The 27,507-nt window shown below is 36.4% G+C and overlaps 1 protein-coding gene across 1 annotated transcript in view; it reads left to right on the top strand.

The window, feature by feature from the left end:
* DEPDC1B (DEP domain containing 1B) overlaps window positions 1–27,507 on the top strand; it is a 116,027-nt gene that overhangs the window by 25,033 nt on the left and 63,487 nt on the right. Inside the window, exons 3-7 of the mRNA XM_079144039.1 lie at window positions 12,546–12,681; window positions 17,557–17,684; window positions 18,287–18,417; window positions 22,240–22,287; window positions 26,131–26,271. Of these exons, the coding sequence (XP_079000165.1) occupies window positions 12,546–12,681; window positions 17,557–17,684; window positions 18,287–18,417; window positions 22,240–22,287; window positions 26,131–26,271 (584 nt within the window). The remainder of the gene's footprint in view (window positions 1–12,545; window positions 12,682–17,556; window positions 17,685–18,286; window positions 18,418–22,239; window positions 22,288–26,130; window positions 26,272–27,507) is intronic.

The following is a 27,507-nucleotide window of genomic DNA, read 5'->3' on the forward strand; positions in this document are numbered from 1 at the left end:
TTTTATGTGCAGGTCAGACAAAGAAGTCACAAAGGTTCAAAGAAGTCACAAAGGTTCCTGCTGGAGGAGTCCTGTTTCTTATGGTTGGAATGGCCTCCCTCCATTACTTGGCTATTCTCCTTGAAGGACTGGAAGCAACCTGGGGGAAGTGGAAAAGTTACAACAGTTGGGAGCTTTTGACCTCTTAAGGAAGAGATGAGTCTTCACCTCCATGGCCAGCACAGTCCATTTTTTGTGCTGTACAGATCCACTTCTCCATTTATGTTTGTGGGTCTGGTTTCCTGGCTGCAGTTGGTGTCCATCCCCTCCCTTCTCTCTCCATTTTGAACTCCCGAAGGTTCAACCACAACCTTAATGGGCATTGGGTGCTTTACCTGGCATAATGACCCAAAAATACCTTGGTAACCACGAGCCTCTCGGATTATGTTTCTGCACTGGCCCACTTGCAGTTACAGTGGGACAAAGAAGTGCCCCGAGATGCCTTGTAGACAGGCTGGATACCACAGGTATTCCTCCTTGCTCCCATTATGTAAGCTCAGCCCTCTGTTCTGCCATGATAGTTATTCCTCTTCTTACTTGCTGTTTCCTGGCCACAAGGATTCCAGAGTATCCTCGCCACATCTCCTGGTAAGAGTATACACCTGTGAGGGATAGAACCACTAACAGCAGAGCCCAGAGCTGTGGAGATGGGATACTCCAGGTCCCCTAGGGAGTCATTGGGAGGAATGGTAAATAGGGCCACTCCTGCTTTCACCCTTTGGTTCCCAGGACATTGTATTCCTCCTAGAACATAGCACCACAGACAGTCCTCTGACTTAATTCATGTACCATTCCATTGTTCTCGATTTCTAGCTTGTCTTCCATGCAACACGGTTTTGTAGGGCTGTGATGTTTCTTGAATTAAGTAGTGGGAGTTCTTCAACTTTGCTCTTTTTTCAAAATTATTTTGGTTATTCTTGTTCTTTTGCCTTTTCATATACATATATTTGAATTAACATATTTATTTCTACAAAAATTCCCACTTGGAATTTTGAATGAAATTCTGTGGGGTCATTTTTTGGGAAAATTTAATATCTTAACATCTATCATCTTTTTTAGCATTAACATCTGACATTTTTGTTGGGGAGATTTATTTTTATAATTCGAGCCTTCCAAATCATGAACATATCTTTTTATTTATTTAGATACTTAATCTCTCAGCAGTATTTTGTAGTTTTAAATATGTAGATTCTGAACATGTTTATTAGATTTAGGTGTAAGTAGTTTGTTTTTTGATGCTATGTAAATGGTTATAGTTTGCCCTATAAATTGTGTACATTTCTTAAGTTCTAGATGTTTTATATATTTTTCTTCTGTTGCAAATGGAATTTATTTTCTAAATAGTTATTTTAAATATAAAGTAAGAGTGTTTCCAGATCAGTTCACATTTCCTTGTCTTCAAAATACTCATTTGATCCCTTACTATCATGGAATTGTTATTCAGGGAAGATTTCTGAGGTTGGCAATTATTTTTCCAACTTCACCTCCCATTTTCCTTTCCTCAGGCACTTTGTGTTCCTAACACACCTTCAAGCAGCATTGTGAAATGTAACCTTTTCCAGTATTTAGGTGATATGATCCTATATATCATACTGGGCTTGGAAAAGTATGTTGAGTGGGTTTACAGAGCACAGTGAAGCCCATCAAACTGCTGTAAGTTTGCCTAACCCCTGGGTTTCTAGGAAACTGCAGTCATAGAGAGGCCAACCCCCATAATAAATAATATCTGACTTTTTTTTTTTTTTTTTTTTTTTTGGTACAAAACTTTAGGTTATAGAGGCAAAGAGACAGGTTGACAAAAGCTATTGGTGCTGCAAATTTGTGCTGATATCAAAGGAATAGTTTTAGCATATATTGTGGAAGGACTTTTAAGTCATTATGATATCTGTCATTTATCAGTTAAGTTCATTAAGGTTTATAAACTGTTGCTTAGATGCCCTAGAATATTTTGATTGATTAAGTAATAAATTCTATTTTTTTCAAGTAAATTCAGCAGTGTAGTAGTTCTTATTTGGATTATATTTTAGTTGCTTTTCTGTCTTTCCTTTCTTAATGAATTAATTATTTTATTAATTATTATAGATTGAACCCAGAAGCACTTTACCACTGAGCTGTATCTCTAGCCCTTTTTATTTTATTTTGAGACAGGGTCTCACTAAGTTGATGAGGCTGGGCTAGAACTAGCAATCCTCCCACCTCAGCTCCTGAGTCACTGGGATTACAGGCGTGTATTATGTACCCAGCTTTTAGTTGCTTTTCTTCACATATTTGGCAAAGGAGGTGGTGCTAGGAGACCAGCGTTGTTTGTTGGATGATTAGCTGTGGCTTATTACTTTTATGGTCTTAATATTCCTAGGTGTACAGATGTGGAGTTACAGACAATTTCTAAAGGGCTTTATGATTCTGAAATCCATGATCATATATTTATAATTTTTAAGGCCAAAATAAAGGTAGCCCAGTAGAGGGAGCTCTCTTCTTTTTCATGTTATCAATTTTATTGAGAAATACCTTTCATAAACAGTGTATACTCTGTCTGAACAATTTCTATAATAAGATAAGGCAGATGCCTGTTTACCGACAGTTTGCATTATCTTTTGAGAGATCTCCAGTATCCCAAGTTCAGTGTTCATTATTCCATTGTTTCTCTGTTTATCGCTCATGCTTGCATCCTTAAACAAAGTGTTGTTTTTGTTTTCAAGTATTTCCTCTGTTTTGAACTTTTATACAAAATTTATCAGAGCATGCATTTTCTGATTTGTCCTTTTGTTTCAGGGTTTTTGAGATTTATCCATATTGATGTGGATAGTTATAATTCATTGAATTTGCATGCTTAAGCTGTATTCCGTTGTATCAACATGCCAGTCTATTTATCTGTCCTCCTGTTGAAGGAGATTTAAGTTGCTTCAGGTTTTGCTGTTATAAACAATACTGCAATGAACATTTATGGATATGTTTGCTTTTGCACATTCAAGTATTGCTTTAGTATACCCAGAGTTACCTAGGAGTGGTAACTCTTCAGAGGATATGTGCATGTTAAACTTTACTAGGTAAAGGCAAACCATTTTCCACAGTGGATATACTAAGTTTTATTCTAGTGGTAGAAATATCTGTTATGACTGACTTAAATTTACCAGCCTGGTGCACATGAAATGCTGTCTCATTGTGATATTATTTTGAATTTCCTTCATTAGTAGAGTATCATTTTATGTTTACCAGATCTGGAAATGCTTGGTTCCGGTTTTTGCCTTTTTTTTTTCATATGGATTGCAAAGATCTCTCATTTCTCTTTCTTTCTCTCCTTTTCCCTCTCTCTCTCTCTCTCTCTCTCTCTCTCTCTGCTTTCGTGGTGCTGGGGATCGAACCCAGGATCTTGTGTATGCTAGGCAAGGACTCTACCACCACCAGCCCTCATTTCTTTCTTTATGGCATTTTGGTGAACAAAGAAGTCATTAATTTGTTTTAATAACAAAGAAGTTATTAACTGAATGGATCATTGTTTTTCTTTATTCTGCATGGTTTTTGTATCTTACTTAAAAAGTCTCTTCTTTATCCAAGATCAGAGAGATATTTTCTTAAGTTGTGTGCTAAGTTTAATGGTTTTGTCCATGATTTTTTTTTGAGGAAAGTCGTAAGGATTTTTATTGTCAAAACAAGTGGTCATAGCAGAAGACACAAATAAATCATGATTTTTTTAATGTGGTATGAATCAGGATTGTTCTTGTTTTCTATTGCCGAAAGACAGTGTACCCCAACCTTACTGACTTAAAGTAGCCATTTTACTTTGCATATGTTTTCTGTGTCAAGAAGTTAGAAAGAGCTCAACAAGCAGCTCATCTCTTAAACACAATGCTGGAGTTGGGGTAGAAAGTTTACTCGTAAGATGGTTCTTTCAAACAGATATGGTGCCTTTGTCTTCTGGCCTCTCTCTCTTTCTGCCTGAGGTTCCATTTTGTAGGGTCTCTCCCTGTGTGTTATGCTTCTTGCAGCATGACAATCTTAGGGTAGTCTCTATGCTCACATGGTGGCTGGCTCCAAGAGGTGTGTCTCAAGCACGAGCATCCTAAGAGCAAATATTTCCAACAGCTGAGAAAAGAAAACTGCCATGAAGTTAAGGTTTATGCCTGGAATTGGCACAGCATCACTTCTGCTATGTTCTGTTTGTCAAAGCAATCACATGCCCCTCTCACATGAGTGGTGGGGGTGGTATAGAGAAATAATCCCTTTCTGTTGATTGGGGAGTGTCAAAGGCCTATATGGGATGGCAAGAGCAAATTGATGGGGGATATGGTTGTGGCCTTCCTTGGAAGGTACAATCTGTTGTTGCCTCTGGCCACAGCATTCCTTTCATTTCCAAACTACATCCAACAAGACTCCTAAGTTTCATCCCATGACATCACATGTAGTGATCACTGGTTCATAGCACTTCTGAAATGCAATTGGATACATGTATGCTATTCCTTGATTAGGGCAAAATTTGTTCCCTGAGAGTGATTCTGTAGTGTTCTGGCTCTATCTCCTGGACTTTTGGAATGACTTTCTCAGATACTTTCTGCTTATAGAAGCTTAAGTGTCTTGGCTGCTTATTTCATTTTGAAATGTCCAAGTGGCTGTGATTTTCAATTTCTCGTTGAATGTTGGAAGTGGATAGTGATTCTGCTGGGCCTAAGAATGATGAAATGTTGAGTTTCTGCCCAGGGGATGTAGTTCCATGGTAGAGTGCTGAGCAGGCACATTCTGGGTTCAATTCCCAGCATAGTACACACATATGCAAAAATATTTTTATAAAGAATTTTAAATTTTATTGTGAATCTTATTGTGGTTTGCTCTACTCGGTAAAGTCACTCATCGCTTGTTTTGAGCTATTAGGAAGTCTTAAGATTGATACCCTTAAGTTCTTAGAAACCCGTGATATGAAATATTTTTGGACTTTCTCTTTACTTCCTGTCATAGATGTCCTAGAACCCCTGGAATTTCCTGACTGATAGAAGTATATTGTTATTCATAATGAGCATCCAGAGTTAAGTCAGTGAGGTTACTTAGGGTCACGTTCCTAGGTAGCTTCAGGATGGGGCCAGTCTTAAGAAACACCAAGAGATTTAGAGGATTAGAGTTGGAACTTGCAGTTCCACCCATCAACCCTTTAAAGCCAGGTAAAGGGGTTGGAGATCAAGCTGTATGAAAATTCTTGAAGAGCAGGATTGAACTTCTGAGTTGCTAAAGCTTTAGTGGCACCAGGAGATGCTGGGAGAGTGGTGCACCCAGAGAGGGTCTGGAAGCTTTGCACCCCTCAGACCTAACCCTGACCATCTGAGCTCTTTATAATAAACTGATAAACATACATAACACATTCCCCTGAGTTCTCTGAGTTGTCAGCAAACTATTGAACCCAGGCGGGGGTGATAGTTGGTGGTAGTAGAGGCCCCAATTTATAGCTGGTTGATTGGAGGTACAGGTGGCAGCCTGGGGCTTTCAACTGACATCTGAAGTGGGAGGCAGTCTTATATCATTGAGTCTTTAATCTGTGGGATCTGACACTGTCTCCAAGTAGATAGTGTCAGAATTGGATTGAATTATAGGACACTCTGTTGGTGTCCACTGGAGAATTTGACATACCTCTGGTCACAAAAGTATTGTGTTAAATGCGAGAAAAGTAAGAAAATAAACTAGAGTTGAGTAGAGAAAAACCTTTTTTTTTCCTTTTATGAAACACTGTTAGTTTAAGTGAGATAGCCTGTGAGGTGCTGCTCTCAATCTTCCTGAGGTCTTAACAACTTAAACCCACATGCTTGTGACTACCCGAGACCATGCTTTACTAAGAACACCTTGGATTTGATCTTTGCATAAAGCCATTTTACTTTGAAAGAACCTTTACTGATAGGGACTAGGATTGAGAAATGGTTTTGTTTTTGAATCATCCAGTCATGGCTCCTTAGTCTTTCCTCTATATCTGCTAAGAAAAAAAATGAACAATTCCTTCATTAGTTTATTTCTATCCATATTTTGTCACCACAGCTAAAATAGACCAGTCTGTGCTTTCATCATTCATCCTGGAAGATTCCTTAGCCAGGTCTACCTTTTCTGTTTTCCATGTTCCTGCAGGTGACAGTTGTACTGAGATTTGTGCCACTGTGCCAGTGTGGATGTTTCCTCCAACTTCCAGTGACAACATCCTTCCAGCCTCTACTAAGAGGTCCTCTTGAGTCCCTATAGGCCTTCATTCCTGCCTCCTCCCAGCTTTCTGTTCTAGTTATCTTTTGTCATGCAGTAAAACTGTGCCAAACACAGTGGCTCAAAACAATCCTTACAGTTTTTACATAATTAGGTGGTTCAGGAATTGTGGGAGGCTGCGTGGGTATCAGCTGGGGCTGCCAAGGCTGAAGCTTTGGAGCTCCTTGACTCAGCTTCTTTTTATGTAATGTCTCATCTTCTCCCTGTCACTTAGGTGTCTCACAACATGGTGGTCTCAGAGTAGTTGTACTTTTTACGTGACTACTGGTTTCTAGGAGGAAGCTTTGCAAGAATTTGTGATATGAGTGGGAGCATTCAAGAGGTAGCAAGTGTTCTGACCACTGAACAGCTAGTACTTTTGCCATATTCTACTTATTAAAGCAATTAGAGGGGCTCACCCAGACACAAAAGGGTAGAGAAATACACTCTGACTCTTGATACTGTGGTGGTAAGATCACAGTGCAGAAGAGCATGTGGATGGGCTGTATGGGTTTAAACATCTTGTAAATATGTTTGGAAATGTGGCAGTCTGCCTTAGGGATGCAATTTCATTTTCTCAGTGGACAGCCAGGGGGCTCAGTACCATTTATTGAAAAGACCATGCTTTCCTATTGATCTGAAATGTCTACTCTGTCATAAATCATGATTCTCAATATGAGTGTGTGTTTATTTTGGATTCTTTTGGTTTAGGCCCATGGTTTTCAACTTGGGGCCCTTCTGCAGGGATATTCAGCATTGTTAGATAAATTTCCTGTTGTCGCAACAGGTATCTCAGAGAGTACTACTAGCCTCCCGAAGCCAGGAATGCTGCTAAACATTCCACAATACATAGGGCAGCCCCACAGTAAAGAACTATGTGGCCTAAAATGTTAGTGATGCTGCGATTGAGAAACCGTGGCTATGTCATCAGTTCTGCCTTACCGTGTTGTCTTCATTAGCTTTGGAATCTGGCAGGGCAAGTCACCTCAGATTGTTTTTCTTCTTTGACAATGTATTGGTGATTTTTGGTCCTTTGCAATTTCCATATAAATTTTAGAATCTGTTAATCACGTTTCATGAAAAATTCTTTGTATTTCAATAGAATTTCATTGTAAACTGTAGATCTTCATGGAGTAAACTGACATTTTGTGATATTAAATCTTCTTATTCACCAAGGCATATATCTGTTAATTTATTTCTTTAATGTCTTCTAATAAAATTCTATAATTTTCTTACTAAAGGACTTGCAAATCTTTTGTGCAAGATGGTTTGCTCTCTTGGCCAGTTGTGAGACTTTTAATAAGTTGCTTTCCTGTCTCGGATCTTAGTTTCCCTATGTGAGAAATGTAATATTTGAACTAGGCAATCTCTAATGGCTTGTTAGCAAAGACTATATGATTAAAATGTTAGCATTAAATTAATAAATTTCAGTGCACAAAATAAAAGTAGTCCACTGGAGGGAGCTCTTCTGCTTTTTTGTCTCAGTCAAGATTGCCAGACTGCTGTGAAAGTATCAAGCCTGCTTTTGGTAGCTACAGATGTTACTCATGACAAAGAGCCCATCTTTACAGGGTGGGTGGGGAAGTGACTCCTTGAATCTCTTCAGTCATAGTTCTGCACATAAGAAATTCTGCTTGGTCTTTGGAAGACATTACTTGTTTCTGGGTATGGAGATGAAAGAAACATTTTTTGAACCTAGAAAAAAATTAGTAACTCATCCAATTTAATTCTTTTACTTGACAAAAGAATAAATTGTGATTTAGAAACTTTTCCTGTTTTTAGTACATGACACTAGAATGTATTTTGGCATACATTTATGGGGTACAACTTCCCTATCTTCTGGTTGTACAAAATGTAGAATTATAATGGTCATGTATTCATATGAATATAAGAAAGTTATGTCTGATTCATTCTACTATCTTTCCTGTTCCCTTTCCCTCTCTCTCTCTTCCCCTCATTCCCCTTTGTCTAATCCAAAGTACTTCTGTTCCCACACCCCCATTTGTGAGTTAGCATCTGCATATCAGAAAGAACATTTGGCCTTTGATTTTTTTGCGATTGGCTTATTTCACTTAGCATGATATTCTCCAGTTCCATTCGCTTACTGGCAAATGCCATAATTTAATTTCTCCTTATGGCCGAGTAATATTTCCTTGTGTATGTATACCACATTTTCTTTATGCATTCATCTGTTGAAGGGTACCTAGGCTGGTTCTGTAGTTCAGCTATTGTGAATTGAGCTGCTCTAAACATTGATATGGCAGCATCACTGTTGCATGCTGATTTTAAGTCCTTTAGGTATATACTGAGGAGTGGGATAACTGGGTCAAATGGTGGTTCCATTCCAAATTTTCTGAGGAATCTCCATATTGCTTTCCAGAGTGTTGCACTAATTTGCAATCCCATTGGCCATGAGACTTGCTACATCCTTGACAACATTTATTGTTACTTGTCTTCTTGATAGTTGACATTGTGACTGGAGTGAGATGAAATCTCAGTGTAGTTTTAGTTTGCATTTCTCTAACCTCTAGAGATATTGAATATTTTTTTCATATCTTTGTTGACTGATCATATTTCTTCTGTGAAGTGCCTGTTCATTTCCTTTCCCCATTTGTTGATTGGGTTATTTGAAATGCTTCCTTTTCAAAGGCTATAGATAGTTCATGAGAAAGCCAAACCTGGAACACAGGTCAAAATTTTTTTACACCATATTTGAAGGAATGGAGTGGGAGAGTAAGCTGTGGGTCTTGGTGGTAGTTTAGGGATTGTGTTTAACTTTTAATGGAATGTGTGTGTACTTTTGTATATTTGAGTGCTATAGTTTGACAAGAAATAGAACTTTTGTCATGATTGTTGGCTTCTAAGAAATCAGATTTGAGTTCTGTAAGTCAACCATTACTTATTTTTTGTTTTTGAAAGTGATCATCTTTTTTTATTGAAGTTTTATTTATTTTCAAATAAAAAAAGAACACAATATAAAAATCAGGTGCTACCACAGGCTTAAATAGCAATGCTTTATCCCATTTGTCCTGAAAATGATCATTCTTCATTAATTTTTTCCATCAAATCTTTGTACAGGAGTAAGGATTCACTTAACTGAGCTAGGTGAACAAGTGTCATTATTCAACTTTGCTTAGTTCTAACTGGTTTAATCTTATATTGCTGATATGCAACTATTGTTCTTTTTTTTCTTTTTTTTATTATTAAAAATCATAAATTTACATAGGGCAATGTTGTTAGATTCATTCTGTTATTTTTTTTCCCCTTTCCCCCCCACCCCTCTCTCCCCTCTTTTCCCTCTATACAGTCCTTCCTTCCTCCATTCTTCCCACCCTCCTTATCCCTAACCCTAAACCTAACCCTAACCCTAACACTAACCCCTTCTACCCCCCATTATATGTCCTCATCCACTTATCAGCGAGATCATTTGTCCTTTAGTTTTTTGAGATTGGCTTATCTCACTTAGCATGATATTCTCCAATTTCATCCATTTGCCTGCAAATGCCATAATTTTATCATTCTTCATGACAGAGTAATATTCCATTTTATATATATATGCCACAGTTTCTTTATCCATTCATCAACTGAAGGGCATCTAGGTTGGTTCCACAATCTGGCTATGGTGAATTGAGCAGCTATGAACATAGATGTGGGTGTATCTCTGTAGTATGCTGATTTTAAGTCCTTTGGGTATAGGCCAAGGAGTGGGATAGCTGGGTCAAATGGTGGTTCCATTCCAAGCTTTGTGAGGAATCTCCATACTGCTTTCCAGAGTGGCTGCACTAATTTGCAACCCCACCAGCAATGTATGAGTGTACTTTTTTCCCCACATCCTCGCCAACACCTACTGTTGCTTGTGTTCTTGATAATCGCCATTCTAATTGGGGTGAGATGAAATCTTAGGGTAGTTTTGATTTGCATTTCTCTTATTACTAGAGATGTTGAACATTTTTTCATATATCTGTTGATTGCTTGTACATCTTCTATGAAGTGTCTGTTCATTTCCTTAGCCCATTTGTTGATTGGATTATTTGTATTCTTGGTGTAGAGTTTTTTGAGTTCTTTATAGATTCTGGAAATTCCTCTACAATGAGAACTACAGAACACTAAAGAAAGAAATTAAAGGAAACCTTAGAAGATGGAAAGATCTTACATGTTCTTGGATAGGCAGAATTAATATTGTCAAAATGGCCATACTACCACAAGTGCTATACAGATTCAATGCAATTCCAATTAAAATCCCAATGATGTACCTTACAGAAATAGAGCAAGCAATTATGAAATTCATGTGGAAGAATAAGAAACCAAGAATAGCTAAAGCAATCCTCAGTAGAAAGAGCGAAGCAGGGGGTATCGCAATACCAGATCTTCAACTCTATTACAAAGCAATAGTAACAAAAATGGCATGCTATTGGTACCAAAATAGACAGGTAGATCAATGGTACAGAATAGAGGACATGGACACAAACCCAAATAAATACAATTTTCTCATACTAGACAGAGGTGCCAAAAATATGCAATGGAGAAAACATAGCCTCTTCAACAAATGGTGCTGGGAAAACTAGAAAACCATATGCAACAGAATGAAATTAAACCCCTATCTCTCACCCTGCACAAAACTCAAAATGGATCAAGGACCTCGGAATTAGACCAGAGACCTTGCATCTTATAGAAGAAAAAGTAGGTCCAAACCTTCAACTTGTTGGCTTAGGATCAGACTTCCTTAACAGGACTCCCATAGCACAAGAAATAAAAGCAAGAATCAACAACTGGGATAGATTAAAACTAAAAAGCTTTCTCTCAACAAAGGAAACTATCAGTAATGTGAAGAGAGAGCCTACAGAGTGGGAGAATATCTTTGCCACTCATATTTCAGATAGAGCGCTAATTTCCAGAATCTATAAAGAACTCAAAAACCTTTACTTATAAAGTGGCATACCTTTGACTGGCTTTAGAGTTTCATGTAATCTGGACTTTTGGGAAAACTTCTTTGGTAACTTGATTATCAAAAATTTAAGCTATCTTTCAGTTTATTTATCTTTCACTTGACTTTTTAAAAATATTTTTAGTTGTAGATAGACACAATACCTAAATAATTATTTATCTTTATGTGGTGCTGAGGATTGAACCCAGTGCCTCATATGTACAAGGTATGTGCTCCACCACTGAGCTACAACCCCAGCCCTCTTCACTTGATTTAATGATTTTCAGAACTCAATTTTTTTCTTACTGTAAGAATAGTTATTGGATTTTTTTAAGAAAAAATGAAACTCAACTTTTCTCCATTAGTCATCCCTTTTCAAGTCTTTTGAGACTGTTTTTTGAAATGTTTCTCCATAGTGCTCTTATTATTTATGATTCTTTTGATTTACCTTGATATAAACATTCCTTGAAAACTCTAGATATTTTAAATTCTTTGTTTCCACATTGTTCTTCTTCTCCTTCTTCGCAGGGGAACTCAGAGCCTTGTGCATGCTAGGCAAGTACTGTTCCACTGAGCTACACCCCCAGTCCTGCAATGCATTCGCAATGTGTTCTTTTCTAACAAGTTTACAAAAAAAAGATCCTCTGAGGAAAAAAAAAAAATGCTTAGTTTTAGTTCTTTATCAGGTGCCTGCAGACCAGTTTACAGAGTTGGAATTTATATGGACATCTGTGTGCTAGTTTGGGCAGTGATGCTACTGATATGCAGGGTGGTTGGGAACAGGGAAGCTGTGAAGAAAGGCAGAAGAAAGATTAATTTTTATTAGAAGCAAGCTGGGCATGGTGGTGTACACCTGTAATCCCAATGGCTTGGGAGGCTGAGGCAGGAGGATCGTGAGTTCAAAGTCAGCCTCAGCAAAAGCGAGGCACTAAGCAACTCAGTGAGACCCTATCTCTAAATAAAAATACAAAATAGGGCTGGGGATGTGGCTTAGTGGTTGAGTGCCCCTGAGTTCAATCCCTGGTATCCAAAAAAAAAAAAAAAAAAAAAAGAATTTCAAGCTGAGGGCCAAGCCTCCCACTAAGAGAATTTTGAATCATGAAAATCAAATGTCAAGGGAACAAGTTTTATTTATTTTTTAAAGTATCATATATTTGACAGTTATTTTTCTCCATAAACTTTGAGGGCCATAGGAATATTTTTATGAAATCATGTTATGATTTGGTACAGTTAACCATGTAATAATTTGATGAAGTATAAGCTTATTTATTGTCTGAAGTGTGGAATTCTTATGTAAAATGTGGGAATTTATTATGAAAATAATCTGGTTTCCCGACTTACGATAATAATAGAGCATTTCTTCTTGATTTTTTAGATTTCCTCCTTCTTCACCCCTGAAACCATATCCAAAGAAGCCCCTATACCAAAAGAATGTGATTAAGTTTCCAGAATGGAATGATCCCCCACCAGGCACCTCTCAGGAGAACATCCCAGTGAGGCCAGTTGTGCTGGTAAGTGCTGTACTAAAAGACAAAGCTGGAAGAAGCACGTGATAATGCCCCGGCTTAGTTCAGTTCCTTCTGTTAGTGCCTTATGAACAGCGGCCTTGAAGTACTGCAAGACAGCATCATACCTGTCAACAGCTGAGAGACAGTTAACAAAGAAAGATCGGCACTTACATTTTTTAACTCTTGCCCCTGACAGTTTGACAGAGTATGTGGTAGCTATTTTCTTATGTTCAGGCAGAGCAAATTTCTGTTAAAACCCCCTTTGCAGTCCTTTTTTTCTTGTCTGTTCCATGACTTACTCTCTTCCATTTTTTTCTTCTCCTGAAGTTTGTTATTATTACTAGTTGAGAGTGAGGGGATTGTACATGATACATTGTGTAATGACCCCTGACACAATATATGAATAAAGGCAGGTTCATCTAGTTGAGGAAAACCTCAGCTCACTGTGGATTAGATTCATTCTTCTTTTGCATACTTTCTCCTTAAAATATCCCACTAGATGACTACCAAGATTGAGATAATGCTAAAAAATAGAATACAGAGAAAAACTTTGATCAGGTGATATTAAAAGTCTTGCTAACAGTATTAAGTTAATCTAGTCTTATGAGACTAGACATTCAAAATAGTTTTGTTTGTAAAGATATGATGAAACTATTTTTAAGCAGGGTAATTAAAAGAAACAGCACAATTTTTTTCCCCCAAAGAGATTATATTATGTCTCATTTTGGAGAAAATAGTTAAGAAGCTTAGATTTTTATCAAAATGATTAAAGGAAAAGTGACACCAGTGACCAAAATGGGGACTCTAGGGAATTTATAGATGTGTCAAGAATGGTGATGAATTTGATATGAATTTGGTGATTGTTAAAGTTTGGATGTGAAGCGTCCCCCAAAAGCTCACTTGTGAGACAATGCAAGAAGGTTCAGAGGAGAAATGATTGGGTTGTAAGAGTCTTAACCCAAGCAGTGATTTAATCCTCTGGTAGGGATTAACTGAGTGGTAACCAAAGTGGAAGGGTGTGGTTGGAGGAGGTGGGAATAGGGCATGGCTTTGGGGTATATATTTGTATCTGGCGAGTGGAGTCTCTCTGTTTCCTGATCTCTGTGATGTGAGCTGCTTCCCTCCACCACCCTCTCCTGCCATGATGTCCTGCCTCACCTTGAGCCCTGAGGAATGGAGCCAGCCTTCTATGGACTAAGACCTCTGAAACTGTGAGCCCCCAAATAAACTATCCTCTACAATTGTGCTGGTCAGGTCCTTTAGTCACAGCAGTGGAAAAGCTGACTAAAACAGTGATAAAGATGGACTGTAGTAAATGTAAGTGTTTCCCAGGTAGATGGGGATGATGACCCTGGAACTTAGAGAAGAGGTTGTATTTGGAAGTCCTAAACTTATTTATGCAAAAGATTTATCAAGTGTCCCTGTGTGCCAAGCATCATGCTAGGCTCTGCAGAGACAGTAATGTGTGACAGTTTTTATTTTAAAAGGACCCGCAGTCTAGATACAAAGTTCATGGAAGAGTGAGTGCTATTAGAGGACTATTCATTTCCAATCAGGAGTACCTAGTCAAGGTGCAGTCGATAGCTCCCGTCCTACAGAAAGTTAAAGTAGAAACTTTTAAGAGATCAGGTATATTTTGTAGAACATTGGTATTTAAACACCTAAGATGACCGTAGAGTTGTTATTCAACAGTCATTTTTTTCCATTTTAAACCCATCCAGTATTGTTTATACAGAGAGAGAATCTCATATCAATGTGCTTTTATGTCACTGATATAATGATTCCCTTTTCTGTTCTACCTGGTTCTGTGAAGTTACAATGTTTTCTGGTGATCCCACTAGGAAGACCAAGTGTTCAGTAGCACATCTCAATCCATTGTTCAGGGCTTTGCACCAGTGACAGCAAGGTGTATTTTCAGTTTTAAATTGCTGGGAGATCTGAAGTGATAGGCCAGAGTCCCAGATTTACCAGCACCTTCCCTGCTTAAATTTGTGTCTCCCTGGCCATCTGTATCTTATTTCTTTTTGTTTCCTTGTGACTTTTGTCCTGCGTTTGCTTGAACCCCCACGCTCCAGCCCCTTAAGTGCAGGGAAGTGGCTGCACTCCCTGATTGTTATACAACCCAATCATCCCACCAAAACTTGGGGAATTGCAGAACAGGATGTGTCCTCAGTGGGGCCTTGATGAAGTTTAGAATGATTTTGTCAACAAATAAACAGTTCATCTTTCTTGAAAAACTTAAGCTTGTCATTCTTTTCTGTTACTTAACTTTTTTCTCTTTCTGTCTCTGCCTTCAGTTTGTTTGTTCTTTTGTCTATCTTACAATAACGGTTATATAAAACCAAACCAAACCCAAACAATCAAAATAAAGAAAATATGGTTATTTGTTGTGTTTGCTGAAGGGTGAGAGTGTGGGCTTTGGAGCCAAACTGCTGGATTCAAACTTGGCTTCTCCACGTCCTAGCAATTTGAACTTATATCTCTGTATCATCCATGTGCTTGTGTCTAAGTTCTCTGATCAGTGAAACTAGGGCATTAGTTTCTCCAGGGTAGGCTTGCTGTGAGAGAGGAGTTGAGTTCATACCTACGAAGTGCTTGGAACATCTCCATTATGTATTTTAAGGGTACCCACTGCATTTTTGATTTGAGAAACAAAAGGTCTTAGGAAAATTTACTTTCAGTAGGTAGAATTCACTTAATACTGCACATTTGAAATTTGTACTAATTCAGTAAGTAATAGATAATTTGTGGTGTTGTATAGATATTTCTGAAATAGTATGAAAATGAGGATAATTTCGTATTAATTTGTTAAGAAAAAGAACTTAAAATTTTGTCATTTTCTTGATATATTATTATATAACTTAGGAACATTTAAGGAATCTCATTTATTGCTAAATTATAGAAAACTTAGTTATAGAACTATTATATATTTTTACATTGCTACCTGTATCATGAAACGTGATGGCAGAAATACATTTCAAGGAGTAGATGGTGTTTAATCCCAAGGGAGAGGAGAACCCTTATATTTAGGGAGCCCAAACACCTATCACAGATTCCCCACCTGCCTTTGATTGTGTTTTTCTAGTTGTAATAAAGAATAACAATTCAGATTACTTTTCAGCACTATTTAAGGTAGAAAAGTAATACCTAAAACATGTTATCCTTTCTTAATTAAAATATATTTCAAAGGAGAGAAAAAGTGCTTAGAGCAGCGTCTGATATACAGGTTCTCAGGATTAAGAACTTTTGCTATAATAAATTTATTTCATAAAATTGTTTATAGGCAGAGAAAGAAGAAAATGAATTACTCATAATATCATCTAGAGAGAATTCCTATTATTAGTATTTTTATTGTGTTATCCTTTTTTCTATGCATAGTTTTAACAGAGAAATCAGGTCATGCTGGGCTGTTTTGTAGCCTGAGTCCTTCACTTAGAACAGTGTGCTTTGCTCATCGTTTTCATGTTATTCAACATCCAACATTATTTTAATGTCTGCAAAAATGTCTAATATAAAAGTGATATTTTACTTCTCTACTCCTTTTCTGTTAGGTATTTATAGTATTTCTAGTTTTCCAATATATAAACAATGTGGTAAGCAATACCTTTACAGATAACTATTTGAATATATTCATGAGTATTTTTTTAGGATACATTTGAAAGTAGACTTACTAGACAAATGTTACCTCCATCTCTCCCTTCCAAAACACCTGTTTTAGATGCTTAGAAATTCACACATCTATGTGGCTTTTGAATTTCTTTTGTAGTTCAGTGAAAGCAAAAACAAAAAACAAATTTAAAAAAATCCATAAAATTCCTGCTCCTTTTTTTCCAAATAAGATTTTTCTGTTACTTTTGCAAAAAGAAAGAAAGAATGAAAGAAATTCTTTGTAAATGATTTCTTATATGTATTACCTTTTAAAGGTCAAAATTCTCTGTGATTAAGAAAAGAAAGTTTAGTAACTTATGTCTAGTAGCCTAAATGTGAGCAATGAACCCATAAGAATAATGTGTTGGCAGAGCTGAGTGACTTGAGGCAAATTATTTAACCCTTCTAAGCTTTAGTTTTTTCCTCTGTGAAAAGGGGTTCATGCCTTCTTTTCTGGTGTCCTAAGCTGTACTTGATCTCTTATTTCTCCTTTGGCAGATGCCAGTTTGGGGCTGTTTTCCAAGGTTGCACTTATTTGACATTTGCTTATAAAAAGTAGAAAAGTTTTGAAGGTAATCTACTTTAGTTTTATTTTTAATTAATCACTCAATTTTATCAGTGTGTGGATTTGAATAGGTATTTCTCAGTTTAATTTTAAATTAATAAAAATTAATTTTACTAGCTGAGTACACGGGCATACTCCTGCAATCCCATACTCCTGTAATCCCAGAAGCTCAGGAGGCTGAGGCAGGAGGATTGAGAGTTCAAAGCTAGCCTCAAGACCCTGTTCCCCCAAAATTATTTTACTGTGCTGAGTGTGGTGGATCATGCCAGTGGTTCTGGCTGCTTAGGAGCCTGAGGCAGGAGAATCTCTTGAGCCCAGGAGTTGTAGACAAGTTTGTGCAGTATAGTGAAACCCCATTAAAAAAAAAAAATTAATCTCACTGCTGCTTCACTGAGTAGTTGGAACTCCCACAGTAAATGTAGCTAGATACTGTCATGCTTATTGCCATTGTTCTTTTGTAATTTATAAATATTCATCTATGACATGACCTAATCTTAAGAGTCCTTTACTTCTTTCTTTTTGGTCCACACAAAGTTAGCTTATAATTATAATTATTTTTGTAAATCAAATTATTCTTGTCAAATCATACTTTGATATTGAAAAATTTATTTTCTCTTACTATCCCCCTCCTTCCTTCCCTCCTTCTTACCTCCCTCCCAAATTAGAATTCTGAGATGTGGTTCAAGCGTCACAGTATTGCTATTGGAGAGGTGCCTGCTTGCCGTCTTGTCCACCGCAGACAGCTGACAGAGGCCAACGTAGAAGAGATATGGAAGTCGATGACGTTATCATAGTATGTACCTTTGATGTCAATGAGAAATTTTAGTGATTTTTTTTCTTGTTTTGCATCTTCACTATGCTCTGTATATTTAATTTCTGAAATTATGTATAAAAATCTCAACTTTTACATAATTTGTACCTATGTTGCTTAGCAAATGATTTAAATTCTGAGGATTTCCTATTTATTTAAATAGGAGTTTAAGAGTTTAACTTAAACTTTTAGTTACACTGAAATCTTAAACTTAATAAACACAATGCAAAATTTGGTCTCATGTATGAAGCACTATAAGTATAATTGAAGTTAACAGGATTACAGCAATTTTTTTTTCCTCACAAAGATATACTAGTAGCAATTTCTCATCATTGGATAAAATAGTTTTTGATTTTATAATATTTTTTCTTATAAAATTATTTTCTTAGAATTCAAAGTGTTATATTACTAAATCATAGGTAAAAGGATATTTTTTAAGGTTTTTTTTAAAAAAATTGTATCCTATTTTTGCTAATTTTGCCCTCAAAGATTGGATGAAGTGGATGAAAATAATGCCCTGTAAAGACTGATATTTTTGCAGCACCAGGTTTCTAGGTTAATAATGATTATTATTTACCTTCTAGTTTACAGAAAATCCTTGGCCTGGACTCCTTAGAAGAAGTTTTAGACATCAAATTTGTCAACTCCAAGTTCATTGTCCATAATGTATACAGTGTCAGCAAGCAGGGAGTGGTTATCCTGGATGACAAGTCAAGTAAGTGCATGAAGACCATTTGTCCTTAGTTGACCCCCCCACACTGGCTGTGCAGGTCCATCAGCTCCAATTTGACCCTTCCCCAAACCTAAGCAAGTTTATCCTCTCATTCCATATATCCTCTCATTGCACAGTACTTTTTTAAAAATACCTTGTAGCTGATTTTTTGTATTAAAACAAAAGATGAGTGTCCAGAAGTGAAAACCTCAGCAGAATCCATCTAGAGGCTAGTTCATTGTAAACAACAACCCACCCCGTCCTGGCACTAAGTGGTTATGGGTTATTCCTAGGTAAAATCCCTAAAAAGTAAAGCATGTTTAAGACTTAACCAAGTGAGTCAGTTTTAGTGTGGGTACTGGGGGACTGACTGCCTTTAGCTTCTGGTGCACTTTTTCATGATATCTTTGTATCAGATTATCTGGTATAGTCTTGATTTATGTCATTTTTTTCTTTTTAACAGGGTTGTTCCTTAAATGTTGAGGGTATTTCTTACCTTTTCCCCCATTTATAAATCAGAGGAAGAAAAAGACATTTCACAGCCACCTAACGCAGTTTTTGATTTGGAAACGTAGAGTCATATCACTATGTTACAGTGATGCCTTTAGTGCTCAACAATTCCTAGACTGGTTTTAATTGGACATAACTTTCCTATGTTTATATATGAATTTATAACCAGGGTAACTCCACATCATGTTCCACCACAAGAATAGAATCCTAATTAGAATAAGTTACACTCTGTGCACGTATAACATGTCAAAATACACTCTACCGTCATGTATATCTAAAAAGAACAAATAAAAAAATTTAAGAAAAACTTCCTTCCTATGGGTGAGGGTTGAACTAGAATTGGATGAGGGCTTTGATTCTTCCTTTAATTCAATCCTTGATGCTGAGGATTGGCTGGAACTAAATGGCCTTTGGATGTGAGAAGATAGTATCATACTTTTTGGGATTTTATAAAATACTAAATTCCAGGCTAGAGGCCCCTTGAACAGCAGAAAGACAGTACCAGAAGGAGCCTGAGCAGTTGTGAGAGGACAAGAGGGTTTTCTAGGCCATTTCACCTGGTAGGAACAGAGTGTGTCTTTGAAAATGGAAGCCCTTCCCCTTTCGTACCCTTTCTATCAGGAATGGAGGACAATGGGAGGCAGAAATAGATCTGTGGTGACTTCATGACTTGTTAATATCAACACATGACCTTAAGTTCTGTAGAAATGCATCTAAATCCTCCCATGTTCTCTGAGTGTAGTGACACTTGCAGTTACAGTTAGATGACCAGTCATCTTGTGTTTTTTCAAATTCTTCAGAGAAGAGAGGCTATTATAAGACTCAACATTCATGAGACTCACGTTCACTCAATTCAGCAAACATCTTCCCACTTTTACTGAAGGTAGAGAAGGTGAAGTGGAAGCCTGAATGTTGGTCAGTGTCTGTGGCAGGGCAGAGACTGAAAAGGCTCAGCTGGGACTTTTTTTTTTAATTGTTTTATTTGTTCTAATTAGTTATACATAACAGTAGAATGCATTTATGCATTTTGATAAATCATACATAAATGGAGTATACTTTTTTTTTTGTGGTACTGGGGATCGAACTCAGGGCCTTGGGCTTGCAGGGCAAGTACTCTACCAGCTGAGCTATCTCCCCAGCCCTAAATGGAGTATAATTTCTCATTTTTCTGATTATACATATTGTAGGATCACATCAGTGTTTATAGTCAAAGGACTTAAAATCAGCATTCTATAGTGATACAGCCACAACAACTCAGCTGGGACTTTTTAAAAAATTTGTTCTATTTACTCATACATGACAGGAGAATGCATTTCAATTCATTGTACACAAGGAGTACAACTTTTCATTTCTGTGGTTGTACATGATGTAGAGTCACACCATTTGTGCAATCATACATGTGTATAGGGTGAAGATGTCTGTCTTACTCCACCTTCTTTGCCTCCCACCAGTACCCCCATTCCCCTCTGCACAATCCAGAGTCCCTCCATTCTTACCTTACACCCTCCCTGCCCCAGATAAGTGGGTCAGCATCCACTTATCAGAGGAAACATTTGACCTTTGGTTCTTTGGAACTGGCTTACCTTGCTTAGCTTGGTATTCTCCAGCTCCATTCATTTACCTGTAAATGCCATAATTTCATTCTTCTTTAAAGCTGAATAATATTCCATTGTGTATATATACCACAATTTCTTTATCCGTTTATCTGTCAAAGGGCACCTAGGCTGGTTCTGTAGTTCAGCTATTGTGAATTGAGCTGCTATAAACATTGATGTGGCTGTTTCACTGTAGTATGCTGATTTTAAGTCCTTTGGGTATAGGCCATGGAGTGGAATTGCTGGTTCAAATGGTGGTTCCATTCCAAGTTTTCTAAGGAATCTCCACACTGCTTTCCGGAGTATTTGCACTAATTTGCAATCCCACCAGTAATGTATGAGTGTACTTTTTTTCCCACATCCTTGACAACATTTATCATTGCTTGTATTCTTTATAATTGCCCTTCTTTTTTTAAAATACCTTTCTTATGTATTTATTTATTTATTTATTTTTATGTGGTGCTGAGAATCAAACCCAGTGCCTCACGTGTGCTAGGCAAGTACTCTGCCACTGAGCCACAACCCCAACCCTTATAATTGCCATTCTAATTGGAGTGAGATGAAATCTTAGAGTAGTTTGGATTTGCATTTCTCTAATTACTAGAGATGTTGAACATTTTTTCATATATTTGTTGATTGATTGTATATCTTCTTCTGTGAAGGGTCTGCTTAGTTCCTTAGCCCATTTATTGATTGAGTTATTTGTTCTTTTGGAGTTTAGTTTTTTGAGTTCTTTATAAATTCTGGAGATTCGTGCTCTGTTTGAAGTGCGTGTGGTAAAGATTTTCTCCCACTCTGTAGGCTCTCTCTTCACGTTATTGATCATTTCATTTGCTGAGAAAAAGCTTTTTAGTTTGAAGCCATCCCATTTATTGATTCTTACTTTTATTTCTTGTGCTTTGGGAGTCTTGTTAAGGAAGCCTGATCCTAAGCTGGCATGATGAAGATTTGTGCCTACTTTTTCTTCTATTTGGTGCTGGGTCTCTGGTCTAATTCCTAGGTCCTTGATCCATTTCGAGTTGAGTTTTGTACAGGGTGAGAGACAGGGGTTTAGTTTCATTTGCTGCATATGTATTTGCAGTTTCCTCAGCTGCGACTTTTTGAAGCAGTGTTTCTAGTATTATTTTAAGGCTATCCTAATACTTTTTAGCCTAATACTAATTTGTCAGTAGAACTTTCTTTGCCTAAAGCATTTTGAAAATGTTAATAGCTAAAATGATACTTATGTTGAACCTACAAAAATGTACCTTTTTGTAGTTGCTGTTGGGGCTTGATCCAGGTCCCTGTGCATGATAAGCCTGTGTCCTACCATTGAGCTACACCATAGACCTTAATTTACTTTTTGTTAATTTGTTTCACAAATGCATTTGATGGATAGTATTTTTGCTGCTTCTGTATTTTCTTTCCCTTTCATAATTCTTAGCGTTAATTGATTTGTCTGTTGATTTGTATCTCTGGGCCAAACTACCAAAGTTTTTCTTTTTACTAAAGGTGCATCTTATTCTTAGAAAAATTTGTAGACATGATTTATCAAAGTACATGTTGTAACACTGCTGCTAAGGAAAGTCTTCTATATTTTAAATGTTCTGATACATATTGGTGATATGTTTCATATTACTTGGGCAAGTAATACATTCTTAATAATGCCAATATATATAATTCCTGAGTTATATAGAATAAAAAAAAAAAAATCTTGTTTTTATTTTCATTTCTCCTGCAGAAGAACTTCCTCATTGGGTACTGTCAGCTATGAAGTGTCTGGCAAATTGTAAGTACTAATTATCGCCAATATTATGAAATTGAGAGAAATTAGTGCCCTGAATTAGAAAATATTTCGGCTCAATGGACTGAACATTGATTTGACACCTGTGAGACTGGCAGTTAATTGTTTTGGGACTATTGTCCTTTTAGTGATAAATTTGTGATTTAGTAAAAGGGCTATTACAGAATAATTTTAAAGGCATTTAGTGCTTCCATTTTTATGTGGATATACTCACACTGTAGATAAAGTCTCATTACTTCTGACTGCTTCATCACAGGAGAGAAATAAATTAGTAACATTGCATTTAACATAGTGACAACCACCTATTAATAGTCTACAGGTTTTTATTCCTGAAGTCTGTATTTTTATTCCTAATGCACATGCTATTAAGTATCTATTATAGTTATATCATCAGTTTGCTCAGTAGATCTTGTCCAATTTTGGCTTTTTGTAGGGCAGTATTTTCAGTGGGAAGTGTTTTAGTGCTTGGAAGGAGAAGGACCTGCATGCAGAGAATTGAGAAAGGCTTGTTTTAGGGAATTGGGATGTTAGATGGGGGGACTGGACCAGGGTGGTCCTTATGAGGACTTTTATAGGCATTTGAAATCCATTTTGTAGGCATGTGGCATCCATTTCATTCGCTGTCATGGGTAATGGAAAGGAATGATTATAGCATCTTATTAACAATAATTTTTTCTGGGTATTTTTAGGAGGTTTAATGCAAAGAAATGATTCTAAAGGCTAAAGGCTGAACCCCTGAGACAAGTGATTGATTAATTGATTTCTGGTATGAAAAATTGAACCCAAGGCCTTAATTGCATGCTAGGCAAGTTCTCTACCACTGAGCTACATCCTCAGCCCTTTTTATTTTTCATTTTGAGACAGGATCTTACTAAATTGGCCAGTCTGGTCTTGAACTTGTAATCTTCCTGCCTTAGCCTCCCATGTATCTGGGATAAAAGGCATGCACTGTTCCCAGCTCCGAATAAGTGATCTTATTGAGAAGAGTCCTGGTTATTTTGATTGACTGATAATGGTTATATTTGATCTAGAGGGTCTTCTGAGTCTTAAAGATACCTTAGAAAGGTAGTTTCTTTCTATCCTTTTGGTTTGGACTAGCATGTATAGAGAGATATCTAAATTCTTGAGTTAGTGGACCCCAAATTACTGATTTAACTGAGTTAGTTTTGTTTGGTTATAAGCTGAAACTAACTACTCAGCTTAATGTGAGTAATCTTAGTGGTCCTATATGAAGAATGATTATAGACTATCATCTTGAATATGCATAGTAGCAGTTTGTGAAGCCCAAATTTCTCTGGGTTTAATTATTAAAATTTTCTTTGTTTATTGGTTAATATTTTTAGAAACTCTGAGATGTAGAGTACTCTGGTTTTAGTTTGGCAAAGTGCTTTTTATTCTTCCTACTCCACCATTTGAGGTAAATTAAATTTAAATTATATCTTTGACCAGAGTTGGCAATGATGAAATAGACTGAAATGGGAAGTTAAATTACCCATTTCAGAACTCCTGGCAAACCAAAGATTTGAAAATCAATCAGCTGAGAAAGAACATCAGCCAGTATCTAAGCTACAATATATTATGAAGTCCATTAAGGTGTGGTTTTCTATGTTTAATTTTCAATGATGACCAAAATGTCATGAATAGTATAATTTCCCTGAACCCAAATATGTGTAAATGCACAAAACTTCTGAAGGAAGGTTAGACTAACTGAATTAGTTGCCCATAAAAGGGAACCATATGAGGCTTGATTTAATAGTGATCTTCACGGCTATGAGATGATCTTCAATGAGGTGGAGAATGTTGGCAGTTGGGACCATGCCCGACATAAACCAAGTGAGATATTTTACCAGTGGTTGGCATATCCAAAAAGATGTTCATGGATAAACGGTGAATAAATGGTGGACAAGGGATAGCTTTTGGATAGCTTTATAAAATCTATTAAGTTTTTCAGAATACTCCTTGACCCTTGACATTTACTCCGTGTGGGCATTTTTTTTTAAATTTTTTTAGTTGTCAATGGATTTTTATTTTATTTATTTATTTATATGCAGTGCTGAGAATCAAACCCAGTTACTCACACATGCGAGACAAGCACTCTACCACTGAGCTACAACCCCAGCCCTTGACATTTACTTTGAATTCATCAAACTCATGACCTCTTCCTGGTCCTTCCCCTGAATAAGTGCAGATTCCTATTACAGTTAACTGAAATGGAACAAAAAGGATAGGCTGAATAATTATATCTGAAGGCCAATTGCCTCCTTTTCTATAAGCCAGCTACTCATCTCTTTCTCTCTAAGACCCATTTGCAGTTATTGTAGACCTTGTGCATATGGGCCTAGATGCTTTGGTTGTTGGCCAGGCTCAATCATGGCTGGCCACCCAATGAGGGATTAATGCTAAATAAATACAAAACCAGGTTAAATGGGGTTTTTCTTCTTTGTACATGTAAGTTGCAAGAATTTGATTAAAACAAAAAAAGTCAAAGCACTTTTTTTTTTTTTTCCAGAATGTCAGGAATAGCATCTATAAAAAACTAGATTAAGAAAAATATTCTTGAAGTTCAAGGTTTGTTAAGGAAGAAAAGATCCTAAAAATTATTGTCTTCTCTTGTAGGTCTCACCAAACACTGTCTTATCTTTCTTTCTTTTTTTTTATTTTTTGTTTTTCTTTTTACATATTTTTAAAAAGGCTAATGAAATCTTCACAAGGGATATAACTGCTTAGAATGGAACCATGTGCTTATCCTGGTAGGAACTAGTTCTAAGCAATGTGTCTCACTTGCTGAGACATCAAACTAATTATTCCAGTTGGCTAAGCTTGGGCTGTATCAGTAGGAAGCAATGAAAATGGTGGCTACATTTGCTGCTGGGTTTACATGATCCAACATGTATAGATATTTCATTATTTTAACTAATAAATTATTTTATAAGAAGAGAACAGAATGTTGAAAGATAAGAGGTTTCTAGGGAAACCAGAAAAAGACATTTCATGATGTTCCATTGGATTGAAATGTGAGGGCCCAGAATGCTTCGTGCCTCTTTCTAGCCTGCTCTTCCTCTTTCCTTTAGTGATTCTATAGGAAGAATTTCCTTTCAGTCTGTCTTGTCTGCTTCCTTCATTGTCCCAAGGATAGAACTCTATTTGGGTATGTTGTTTAGTCTTTTGCAGGCCCAGACATGGCCAGTGCAGATAAGTCATCTTTTGATGGTTGGCCTGGAATCAACTAGAGAGTTTATCATCAGAATGAATTAATAAGACAAAATGTAAAATTTCCTTTTCAGGTTATCTGTTTTAAGAGTTTGAATTTTCATTAGTATGAAATAGTTTAGTTAGAGGCAGAAATTGATTACTCCATTCAGCTCTGTGACTGTAGGGTTTTCTAATACAGCAATGATGAAATAATGAAAAGCTGTGAAAATTACTTTATAACTTGTCTCTTACATATGTCAACTAATTGTTGATAGGTCAGTTTATCAAGAATAAGAAAATTCTGAATATTTCAAGAAAATTATCATTGTTTACATTTAATAAGTGTGTCTTTTAGAAGAATATAACAAGAGTAGCTTTTTAAAAAAATGGAAGTTGGTCAGTGCTTTGCCTCCTTGTTTTATAATAGATTTCAACTTAGACGTAAAACATATTTGTATAAGTGAAATTTATATCAATGTACATAATGTCAGTTTTCTACATGAACTTGTACTGTATGTCTTGAACATCTGGATTTCTATATAGCTTAGATATCTTTACATGACACACTTATGTATAGATTATAATATTTAGAGGTAATTGACCTATTAATGTTTCTTTTTGTTTTTTAAAAAATAGGGCCCAACTGTTCAGATCTGAAGCAGCCTATGTACTTGGGATTTGAAAAAGATGTATTTAAAACTATAGCAGATTATTATGGTCATTTGAAAGAGCCACTGCTTACATTTCATCTTTTTGATGCTTTTGTCAGTGTATTAGGTAAGTTGGAATATAATGAACATATATCTGCATTATTAATATTGAATTATTTTATCTTTTGCTACCTTGAGGTGTCCATTAGCCACAGATCATGACATTTTTAAAATAAAAAAGGATAAAGGTCTTGACATGGCTGGATTGATTACCACTACATGAAGGAGTAAAAGAAAACAATCATGCTCTATTGTGAGACTCAAACCAAGGAAGGGGTAGTTTTTATGTCTTAAGAAAGAATAGTATGCTGTATGTTATTTTTATACAAAAGAGTGTAACTTTATTAGAGAGAAGAATGTAAATTTGCTGTTCGTGACTCAGTCCCTTACTCTGAGTATGACTTCATGAATGATCAAGTGTGAAAGGTATATTTTAATTTAAAAAAATAATTTCTGTTAATAGAAAGAACAGGTTTTTGTAAAACTTTTTGTTTTACAATAAATACAGTAATTTATCATTCCCTAAAACTTATTGCTATTCCTCCTTATAGATATGGACTTTAGAATTTACACTGTGAAAGAAACATGGTAAAAAGAAAAAATCAATATTATCTCTATAGGTATTCTGATACTGTTTCTTCTTGTAAAACAGATATTCCTGTTGCTTTTTGTGATTGTTCAATGAGTAGTATTGTTTTCTTGTCAGAAGGGTTGCTTTGAAGTGGAAGTGACTATGTGGATATCATCCCCTGTTGTGTAGATTTATAGGAATTAGCAGGTCTTATTTTTGAGCATCCTAGGGTTTAACAGTATTCCTCCTTCCCTTGCTTTCACTCCCTTATTTTCTTTGGCATTTCTTTTCTTTCTCCATTCTGTCTTTCTGCAAAGCATGGATGCTGCCATAATATCTTAACAAAATATGAGCATTATGTGGATAAATTACCTGATGTCTTAGCACAGTACTTTAGATTTTAAGTTTTTTTTTATTGGTTCTTTTTAGTTATACATAACATTAGGATGCATTCTGACATAATTATAAAAACTTGGAATATATCTCCGGTATTTCCTCTTTCCCTCCACTCCTCCCCCCTCCTTTTCCCTTCCCACTACTCTACTGATCTTTTTGCTATTTACTTATACTTTGTTGTTGTTTTTTTAAATCAGTGTTATGTGGATGTACATGATGGTGAGATTTACTATGGTATATTCATATTTGTACATAGGAAAGTAAAGTCAGATTCATTCACTGTTCTTTACTTATTCCATCTCTCCTTCTCTTCAATCCCTTTCATCTTCTCCACTG

This window comes from Sciurus vulgaris (genome assembly GCF_902686455.1).
Source record: "Sciurus vulgaris genome assembly, chromosome: 6".
Taxonomy (NCBI): domain Eukaryota; kingdom Metazoa; phylum Chordata; class Mammalia; order Rodentia; family Sciuridae; genus Sciurus; species Sciurus vulgaris.